Below are 11,752 nucleotides of genomic sequence, written 5' to 3' on the forward strand. Positions count from 1 at the left end.
TCCTCCTCATCAGTTGCCAGAGATGCTTCATGGTGACAGTGAAGAGCACAAGCGCTGTGAGATGGGCCACTTCATCCTGCAGAACTTTGGCTTGCTCACTGGGTTTGGCATCATGCTGCTTATCGCCATTTTTGAGGATCACATTGTGATTGACTTTGGCTTCTAGCCGGAGACTGGGATTGGGGGGAGGGGCATCATTCATTACTACAATCACACATGTGCTTTGCCTTAAAGTGGCTTTGTTTTGTGATGGAACAGTCATGCAAGCATGTCTCAATAGACCGCATCGGTGGCTTTCACTGGAAATGGACACGTAGAGAAACTTATAGCCATAGATGGATCTCAGAATGCTGGAGCTTTTTCTCTTAATTATTTTTTATTTGAGTATGTGTAGTCAAACTGACAAATCCACCGTGCATTTCTGAGAAGCACTCCTCAGTATCTGGGTTGTCGCTTTTAAAGTGATATTTTACCCAAAAATTTAAATTCTCTTATCGTTTACTTACCCTCATGCCATCCATGATATGTATGACTTTCTTTCCTTTGCAGAACACAAATGAAGATTTTCACAAACGAAGAATATCTCAGCTCTGTAGCTCCATACAATGCAAGTAAATGGTGGCCAGAACTCTGAAGGTCCAAATATCAGCAGAAAAAAGTTATATTTTGGTCTGTTCTCACCCAAAACCGATTGGATCGCTTCAGAAGACATTGATTAAACCACTGGAGTCGTATGGATTACTGTTATGATGCCTTTGTGATATCTGGACCTGCAGAATTCTGGCCACCATTCACTTGCATTGTGAGGACCAACAGAGCTGAGATATTCTTCTAAAAATCTTCAGTTGTGTTCTGCAGAAGACAAAGTCACACACATCTGGGATGGCATGAGGGTAAATAAGATTGTTTAAATTTTTGGGTTAACTATCCCTTTAATATTGAAGTATTGTTTTAAGACGGTGTCCTAGAGAAAACCATCCATAGCAGCTGCCCAGTTCAACAGTCACCCATTCATTTGATTGTTGAGCATTGTGTCATGTTTAGCTCTTTCATTCATTTGTATTGTGTCTCTCAATCCATTTGTTGTAACTGACGTCTTGTGCCATGTATGTCTTGTGTGTCCACCATTGCAGTGTCAAACACAAGTCACAGAGCTGTGTGCTAAAATGGTGCAATTGAGCCCAACTGGGGTGGGGGGTGGTAGGTAATTTATTAAGAGCTACAGGTCAACATTGTATATCAGGACAATTAAAACAAAAATTCTGGTAACACTTTACAATAAGGTTCCATTCATTAACATTAGTAAATGCATTAGGGATGATGAACAAACATTTAGAAATTACAGCATTTATTAATCTGAATGAAAATACAATTGTTCAGTGTTAGTTCATGTTAGTTCATAGTGCATTAACTAATATTAAAAAATTAAACTTTTGATTTTAAAAACTCATTAGTGTATGTTGAAATTAACATTTAACTAAGGTAAATAAATGCTTAGTAAGTATTTTTCATTGCTAGATTGTTAACAAATGGAACCTTATTGTAAAGTGTTACCAAATTTTCTTTGCTCTTTGCTTCAAGCATTGACTACTTGTTTTTTTCATTCACTCTATATATACTGTTGATAGTGATGGGAGTATCCTCAGTCTTAGAATTTCATTTGTTTACATTTTCATTTTCTGTTAATATTATTGGCTACTATTTTTTTGACCAAGTGTGAATATTTGAAGTAAATTTATGCAACAGTGTTAAGATTAACCTCTGACACAGTGCTGCCAAAAGACAGAACACATTCAGAAGGTCAACTGAACAAGACCAGTATTAACTTTAATGCTAAAACACTGTGATACTTAAATGAAGAACAACTAGATAAGCATATCGGTACATCAAGGACTAAATCAGTCTACTTTTGATTGATAATCATGATATAGACTGTTTTCTGAATTTAAATACAGGTTAATTATACTGTATATCCATATGTTGTTGTAGATAATGACTAAACTTTTTAGTTTATCTCGTACATCAAGGTTACAGACAGTTAATGAAATTAATAATCATTATGTTCCCCAAAGGAAGTATGTTTGCTACTAATATTTCTTATTTCTGTTAACCATGTTGGCATTTTGAAACACCTTTGTAACTTTTTAATTATATTACATGTCTGGTATTGCTGGATAGTTTGTCCAAGATACAGAATTATAAGAAAGTTATTTTGTGAGTCATCCGCAAGTTCATACCTTTTTGACACCGACCAAATAAAAATGTTTGGAAAACCATTCCTTAGTTCACTATTATGCCATTTTTTCTTTTGACAATCTAAATGCTCTCATTGTTGATACCCTCTTGTTATTGAAATTTCATCACACTTCAGTTATATGCCTTATTTGAACTTGTATATGGTTCTGATTACAATCAAATCTATATAGCAACTCTATTGGTCCCCTTGTTGATTTTTTTTTTTTTTTTTTTGAGTTCTGATTGTGCCAGTTATGGGCTGTGGTTCTGAATTTGTGCACAAACACTGACTATGCCCATAGTCACCTCTACACATTCCATTGGCTGTATTTGCTGCTTGAATCCTCTACTCTCAAGAGTTTGTGGGGCATGTTATGTGATTCATGCTTATCTTGTCACCATGTGACATCTAATTGTTTGTTCTCTTGGGTGTGTATTATTATTAATTGCATTTGTCAAATGTACTTGATTGGATGAAAACATGCATGAGACAAATGGAAGAAGCACATTTTTTTTTTAACTTCGTTTAATTTCTGTAATGAAATAGAGAGATGAGAACTGTTTTTTTTTTTTTTTTTTTTTTGGCGTGGGGGGGGAGAATCAAGTGAGCAATCCTAATTCCTTGTTTTTTGAGACTGGGTCTAAATTCTGTTTATCTGTAAAATAAAGCTGTCCATGTAGTTAAAATGTTATATCTGAGATGTTAAAAATGGAGTGAAAGAAATGTTTCTAGAGCTAAACTACAGTTGAAATTAAACACATTGGAGGAGTGTTGCAAAGAAATAAACTAAAATTAAAAAGGACCATTCAGATATCAAGTCAAAAATCCTTTTGTCTGCTTAACTTGGATTTAGTGCATCATCAGTACGTGTCGCTGATTGTCTGTGTTTCCTTTGTTAGAAGAAAAAATAAAGTTAGCAAACAGTACATTGTGTATTTGAGGTTATTAACAATCTATCGTCTATATCTTATTTTTCTACTAAATGTTTATTGTAGAGACTGGAAAACTGCTTTTAGCATTTGTTTAATAAATGTTATAATTTTTATTTTGAACAGAAACCGATCACAGTCCCAGTATTTTTTATTTTTTTTTCTCTGTTATGTCCAAATGAACATTACATTATATATCTTGCCAAAATGATACACTGTCACATATAGTGTGCTTCACTGAGGAGTCAAAGAACACTAGATGCAGAGCAGCATATCTACGAGTTAATCTGGCACAGTAAGGCCACTCCACGACGGATCCAGTGCTCTGGGGGCACATCGGAATTTAGGGCCATAGCAATGACATGGTTGGTGGAGTGACCTGTGGTAGAAAGGGTTCCACGTCTTTCACTGGTCTTGTATACTGGAGACACATAGCGCTGCCGCTCGGGAATGAGCTGCTTCTTCATGGGTTTCAGCCATATCTGCAGACATACAGTATGATATCTGGTATGAAATTTCTTAGCGCTCCCTTTCTCTCTATTATTGGTTCTCAAAACTATGCTTTTGACCAAATCTGATTTAAAATGTCATTTCAGTGGGATATGTCATTGGTTATTTCATCATATCTAACAGTATGAAAAATCGCAATTCAGTCACTATGATTAACAATTTGGTGAATCCACATTCTCTAATAATCCAACTTTCCTTCTGGCTTTGTCACCAAAACCAAATGTGAAGAGACCTTCATCATGACCTCTGGAAACATAAGGTATATTATACGTTCAGTATTAATTAGGGTGTATTTGTTTGCATTGTTTGAGCTGAAATACATTCAGTTGAAATTAATAATGGCTTTTGAAGAAATTTGCATTTCAAAGTTGTGTTTTTACCAAAAGTAACAAATGCATGTTTAATAAAGTTCTGTTCTTTTCAAAAACTTACTTTGGTAATGAGTTGTCCTGGAATATTTGAATATTAAATTACAGTGAATGCATTATTTATAGTGGCAACATGCTTGTGCCAAGGCAGAAGAAGGGGAAAACTTATAATATTTTTTTTCCCTGTTCTGTAAGAATATTTAACAACTTATTTGAATATCTTGCCTAATATGGTATACATACGTTGTATATACATAATTAGAATTCCTTTCCCATACCATATTAAATACAAAACATTTTTTTTTAATTGTGTAAAGTTATCTGATTTATTTTTTTCGTTGTTTAAGTACCTATACTTCCACAGGCCCCAAGATGATGAAAAGATCTGCCTTCAAGGAAATCTGAAAAATGTGCGAAATCTAAAATATGACTTGGCACTGCAGACACTCTGCTGGGTATTATGATGCAGAAGTTCAGTTTTTCCTTTGTATTATGCTTGTGCTTTAATCTGGTACTGAATAGAGAATAAAGTGTTGGGTGTGTTGTGGTTGTGCTGAGATTAAAGTCAACATGAAATCACAATTGACCCTTTTTATATAATGCAAACTTCTGGTTGATGTCACCAAGGCCGTGAGGGCTGTTGGCTGATGTTAAACAATAGCCAAATAGCTATTTAGGCTAATAGTTAACACAGTAATGCTGGTTAGAATTAATAATAATAAAGATAATAGTAATAATATCAAATAATGCCAAATGTGAAAATGAAGCTAGGTACATCAAGATGATTAATCTTCAACCTCTACATCCCAGTCAAAAAGTCTCCTCAAAAGTGTGCGCCAGCAGTGTAGTAGTCTTTCTTAATAAACTGCAAACACACATTCAGGTCTGGACTCCATTCAGGTATAAAATAATTAATTGAATTAATTTTACACTTTTATAGCACTTTTTTGACCCTACATTCAAAGCGCATTACATAGGGAACGGGATTCTCCTCACCCACCACCAGTGAGCAGTATCCACCTGAATGGTGTGACGGCAGCTATAGTGCACCAGTACGCTCACCACACACCAGCTATTAGTGAAGAGGAGAGAGTAGAGTGATGGAGCCAACTGAATGGGGATTATTAGGAAGTCATTATTGATAAGGGCCAATGGGGGAATTTGGTCAGGACCCCCACTCTTTACGAGAAGTGCCCTGGGATATTTGACAATCACAGAGAGTCAGGACCTCAGTTTAACGTCCAAAGTAGGGTGCCTTTTTACAGTATAGCATTAGGACCCACACAGCCCAAAGGTAAGCACCCCTTACTGGCCTCACCTCTCCAGCTTCAGTGGGCAACCAGTCTAGCTACAGGGTGATCTAGCTGCTGGCAATGAAACTTATGAAACCCTTACTTTTCCTTATTCAAATCAACCATATGGATAAAAAAAAGTCCTGCCCTATATTTTTTTCTTGTTAAATATCTGATTCACTCTGATGTTCAATACCTCTCAAATATCCATGAAAAATGCATATCACTCCCTTTTATTTTCACATGGCATGAGCTGTCTGTTGTGTGGCATTTCACAACACTGGCACTTGATGGCAGCCAATAATCTTATTCTTTAACAACTGGTCTAATTGAAGATGAAAAATAAGGATATGAATGTGTAGATGGTGCATATTTCTTTTGCATGGATGCATATGCCCCGCTGCTGTAAAATGAGAAAAATCTCTTTGTTTCTCTCAGAATTGCTTCTTGTTTCTATAGTTACTGTTATAGTTGTGTTGTGTTAAATCCTGCAGGCATATACTGTATATTGTTAAAAAATGACATTGAAACCTGCCAGTATTTGAGGGTTTGATACAAGTTACACTGATTGAAAAATGTAATTCCATTGGAGTGGCATTGCTGTGAATTTAATCTCTCTGTATAAAAGTACCCACATCAGAAGCTATGAATGATGTCATCAGCTTCATTTGAATGAGACTGTAATATGTGGCTGATGATTAAAACAGTTAATACAGACATATTTTTTATTTTTATTTTCAGTAAAATTATGCATTCATTGTGGTACAAAGTGAAGCCCAGGAGGACAGCAGGAAATTCTCTTACCACAGGCATGCTGTCATTCAGGATTTTGGGGAAAGACTCCGCCAAGCGTTTTGTCCTCCAATCCCAGCAGGCACCATCCAAGAAAAGGCCACGGATGTAAACACCTGATAATAGTGTGCACACACAAATATTTATTTACTCATACATTAAACGTTACAAAAAAAAAAAAAAAAGGACATTAGTTCTGATGCATATTCATAGAAAACTTGCAGGTCGCACATGTCTGTATCCAATCATTAATATCAAAGCTACAAATAACGCCTCCACACACACACTGCAACTACCAAGTAATGGCTGATACTAAACACTTACGCTTGAAACACACTATATGCAATATTTTAATGCAGACACTTCTAGCTATGCAAGCTCAATTTAATGAAATGTTGGGTTTCAAAATTACACAACGCAAGTACACGTTGCATACTCAGTGTTGCCAGAAGGGCTGCTGTAGTGGACATTAGCGTTAACTGTCCACTTCTAGGGTGTTTTTTCTTTCAGGTCAACAACTGTAATGGCGACACTTTGAAGAAAATATTGACGAGCAAGTAAGTTAAAAGGGTAGTTCACCCAAAAATGAAAATTCTCTAATCAAATTCTCTAATCATGATTTGAATGACTTTCTTTTTCTTTATAAAAACAGAAAAATGTCTTAGCTCAGTAGTACCTTAAAATGCAAGTGGATTGTGATTCGAGTTTTGAAGCTCCAAAAATCACAGATAGTCATCATAAACATCATCTATACGAGCCCAGCTGTTAAATTATCACTTTTGGTGCAAAAAAGATCAATATGTAAGTACTTTATTAACTCTGAATCATCACTTCCGGTCAGCAGCGTTAAACGCGTGTGACGTAATCGCATTGTAATGTGAGACACGTGAGAACTGAGGCACGAGCGTCACAGCCGGAAAAGTAGCGCTGTTTACAAGTGTGGAGGAACGATGTGCAGAAGCTTCGTTGGTTTTGGTTTAGATCTGTATTTATCTATTTCTTTACTCACAATGGTGCGTTTGTGTGCTTATTCTGGATGTCTCAACCGAGAGGAGAACGTCCGTAACATGCCAACGCGAATATGTCACACGAGAGAACGCATGATCTCCACCCTCTTGTGAAGCTTACCAGAAGCATTGGATTATATTTAAAAAGTACTTAAATATTTACATTTTTCACACCAAAAGCAATCGTATCGCTTTAGAAGACATTTAACCACTGGAGTTGTATGAATGACATTTCAATGTGATTTCAAAAGTCTGATCACCATCCACTTGCATTTTAAGGATCTACTGAGCTGAGATATTTTTCTATTTTTCTTCAAATGTGTTCTGGTGAAGAAAGAAAGTCATATACACCTGGAATATCATGAGGGTGAGTAAATGATGAGAGAATTTTTTGGTGAACTATCCCTTTAAAGTCAATATATTAAAAGCAAAATACCTTTATAATGCCACATCCATTTTCATGGCACAAACTATCGCCCCCTTGAGTACTGAGGTTTGTTACCACCACAGTAACCCAAGAACGCAAGTTAAGTAATTTATGTTCAACCGGACCATACGTTGGCAATGGGATGGCTAAGTGCTCGTGTGAAGTATGTGTCTGGCTTTGGTCAGGCCTATGGTTTGGAACATCCTCAATACAAGCCAGAGCCAGGGTTGGGGAGTAACGGAATACATGTAATGGGAATATGTATTTAAATACAAAATATAAGTAACTGTATTCCACTACAGTTACAATTTAAATAATTGGTAATTATAATACAGTTACATTAAAAAGTATTATGCATGATTAATGAAGAGATTACTTTGCAATTTATTGTCATTTGTTTCATTTAATATTTAGTCCTTTCAGATGGAAAACATTTATACATATAAATGATGCGATCCAAAGTGCATTTGAACAGTGGTGAAACACTTTCTTATGATGTGTTACATTCATACGAGCAGACAGAGAAGTAAGTTTGAAGCAAGTTTGGAGTAGAAGAAATAGAAATAAACCTTGTGTAAACTGTCAGCTTTACGCTAAGCTAAAATGCTATTTCTAGCCATTTTACATGCACATGATACCAGGCACGGTCATATTTTTTTATCAAGAAAATTCACGTTGGATCATAATTAATTTTTTCTAATAAGACCTTTGATATTAGGGCAAAAGTCATATTCTTGATAATAAGTTTTGTATTGTTTTCCTGTAAAAATATCTAAAAATCCTTAAAACAACATCAATTTGATTTATTTTGTTTTACAAACAACATTGCATAAGATATTTAGGTTTTTCAGAGAATGTATTTTTAACATGTGTATTTTGTCTTACTGTACTGGCAGAGTTTTTATAATCAAAACAAGTGAAAAAATGTACCAGTGCTGAAGAAGTAATCCAAAGTATTTAGAATACGTTACTGACCTTGAGTAATCTAACGAAATACGTTACTAATTACATTTTACAGCATGTATTCTGTAATCTGTAGTGGAATACATTTCAAAAGTAACCCTCCCATCCCTGGCCAGAGCACATGTTCAAGGCTCCCAAAAGTTTCTTTGAATGAAGACACACACATGCACTAACTAAAAACTCTCCCTATTTTATACACCCTGACTGAACTCTACAAAAAATGTAGTAGACCACTACGAAGTATCTGCTTAAACTCAATCACACACATAAACACTGCCACATGCATTGTGTGATTTCCTCAGAGAGATGGGTTTCCTCTGGAGAGATGCTCATCATGCACTGAAAGAGCAGCAGGGTCTGATGTCACAGCACTGTAATGATGACTCTGATTGATGGCACTCATCCACGGCAAGGGGTTAATGAAACTGTGTATCGCTCTTCGCTTTATGCCCTTGTTACCCATTTGCCTCTCATATATTTTACATTTCATGCTTGTCAACTCTTTCTTTCTTTTCTCCCTCCCTTTTTGTCTTTCTCACCATCCTCTGGGGAGTTTTTGTACTCCTTGTCATCTATGACTTCAAAGTCGAAGCTGAGCAGGTCAATGGGAATGGTGTATTTTCTGGCGTAATTCTGCTGTCTTCAAGTGAGGAAGGCCTGAGTGAAGAAGAAACCTGAGATCCAGAACACTGTAGGCGTGCCATCCATGCACCATGCCTGTGAACAAAACCAACAATTAAATACAAAAAGAACCATATGGTCACAAACCCATTGAAGCTAAATACAGTTGTCACTTCTCTTTTGAGAGCTTAATCCCATTCACACACAGAGTTTGGTTATTTACGGGAGTGACAACCACATTCTAAAACTGAATTAACTCCTGAAGAATTGAGGTAGTGAAAACCATGGTTGAAACATACATTACAATCCAGAGAGAGTGCATATGTTTCTTGTTTGCAGCCACAAGGCACCAACACTTAGCTATGCTTATCACCATTTCATTGTGATTTCTGGGGTGACTCCTGTATTCTAATTATACACAAAAACTGCAATTTAAGGGATCCATTCCATCATTTAAATGTGGTTGTCACTCCCTAATTTTGCAGTGTGTATGTGGCCTATTTGTGATCAAAACTGATTCTAATTGCATAACTTGAAGGTCACAAGAGACCTTTGGAATGTAATAGGCACCTAAATTAATTGTGCCTCAAAGTGTTTTCTTTTATTGAATGGAAGAGGCATTTGTATAATACATTTGCAGGACAGTTTTGTAAGTAGTTTTGTAATCTGAGCTCAGTGAATCAGCTGCATCTCATGTGATTTTCCCATGGCTCACAATGCACAGTAGAATTCTTTCTGCTTGATCTATGTTGCCATGCATACATGGAAACTTATGAAAGTAACGGTTTTCTCTCATATATGCAATAAATCATGATTCTAACATTTGGGAATTTGTTTGACTAAGAAAATATTATAAACTAGAAATGTCCATGACAGTGTAAAAGAGCCCATTCAATTGTGAAATTTTCAATTGGCATTTTAGAGTACAATACAAAGTAGCAATATATGCTTTGACTTAAGTTATTACCTGTAAAAAATTGAGTCTGTCTAGAAAGTCATTAATGTAGCTTCCCAGCAGTTTGAGGCTTAGATGTGACTTCTTCACCCACATGACAGGGATGTGACCCTTCAGAATACTGCTGACTACCTCCTCAAGTTCAGCAGACATAACCACCATGCCAGTGGATACACATGCACACATTCATAAAGTTTTTATGTCTATAATAAATAGATAAATGTATGATAAATGTATTTTCATTATACACATATCTGCCTAGGTCCTGGGTCTTTTGGTGCTCAAGGCGAGATACGACATGACCAAAGACAAATATAACATGCAATGTATTACCTATATGGGTATGTTAAATATGTTTTTTTTAGTACTGTATAACTAATAATTATTTAGCCCTCTAAGAGGGCATGTTTGAATGGGGATGATGCCTTTGTACATTCCTCATTGGTGTCATACTTATATCTCACTGATAGCCATTGCCACATTACATAATTGCAGGCATTCTTTCACTTCGAAGGAATATTTGTTATGTTGTCTCCATCTCCATCTAAAAGACTACATTAATACTTATATATTTGGTGTGGTACAAAGATGTATGATTATGAATGATGATGAATGATGGATGGAAGACACATGCAGTAAAGGGTAAGGGAGAAGGGTGCCCCTGGGCAGGAATCAAGCTTCAGTCAGAGAATTTATTTTAGGCATTAAAAGGGATTATTTTAAAGTTAGATTATAGAATTAGGGTTCACAATGTGTAGATGAAAGTCAGTGGTTGTGATCAGATCTCAAAAGATGCATCTCTCACCCTGCGGGACATGCAATTCTAACTGGGATCAGAGCTGTCAGTCAAACTAAAGGAATAGGAGGCTCAGCTGGGGTGCAAAGCATTACTTGCCCTGGGGCAGGATGAATTGTTCTGGTATCTTTCAGCAGGGAGTGAATGTTCAAAGGCTTCTACACTAAGTTTGCATTGCTTCCAAAAAAGGTGTGTGGAAACAAAATCTGCAGTAAAAGTACAGTTTTCAATAAAAGAGAAATGTAGTGGATGATATGATGCAAACAGCAGTAACATGGCTTTGGTCAAAACCTGACATTAGGAAACTTTCTTGAGTTTATTATATTGTGAATAAAGGTATTTAGTTTGGCTGTCAATTCAACATGTTAATGTAGCGTAATTATTTAAAAATAATTAAGTGTTAAAAAAATGAATGCAATTAAAGGAATATTCCAGGTTCATTACATGTTAAGCTCAATCGACAGCATTTGCGGTATAATGTTGATTATCACAAAAATGAATTAAGACTCATCCATCCTTTTCTTTAAAAAAAGCAAAAATCGAGGTTACAGTGAGGCACTTACAATAAAAGTGAATGTGGCCAATTTTTATAAAAGCACTTACATTAATTCTTCTGATAAAACTCTTCTGTTAAAATGTATTGTTTGAGCTGTAAATTTGCTTAAATTGTCATTTTTACAGTCATTTTAGGGTTTTAGGGTTTGTTGACATTACATCACCATGGCATTGAAGTTGTAAAATTTGCTATAACTTTACACAGAAAAGTTTAGTTAGCTATTTTATCATAATAAAATTAGGTTTACATAATGCATATTGTTTGTGTCTTGTGGCTATACTTTTAAAAAAGTGAGTATTT

General features: G+C 35.7%; 1 protein-coding gene and 1 pseudogene across 3 annotated transcripts in view; one reads left to right on the forward strand and one right to left on the reverse strand.

Moving 5' to 3' along the window:
• Positions 1–3,257, forward strand: part of LOC127448380 (zinc transporter ZIP10-like) — a 43,182-nt gene extending 39,925 nt beyond the window's left edge. For all 3 annotated transcript variants that reach the window (XM_051710856.1, XM_051710855.1, XM_051710857.1), the window contains one exon: positions 14–3,257. In XM_051710856.1, coding sequence (XP_051566816.1) covers positions 14–166 — 153 coding nt within the window. In that variant the 3' untranslated portion in view covers positions 167–3,257. The remainder of the gene's footprint in view (positions 1–13) is intronic.
• A 183-nt stretch (positions 3,258–3,440) lies between these two features.
• LOC127448003 (dynein axonemal heavy chain 7-like) overlaps positions 3,441–11,752 on the reverse strand; it is a 105,378-nt pseudogene continuing 97,066 nt past the window's right edge.

This window comes from Myxocyprinus asiaticus, chromosome 11 (genome assembly GCF_019703515.2).
Source record: "Myxocyprinus asiaticus isolate MX2 ecotype Aquarium Trade chromosome 11, UBuf_Myxa_2, whole genome shotgun sequence".
Classification (NCBI taxonomy): Eukaryota; Metazoa; Chordata; class Actinopteri; order Cypriniformes; family Catostomidae; genus Myxocyprinus; species Myxocyprinus asiaticus.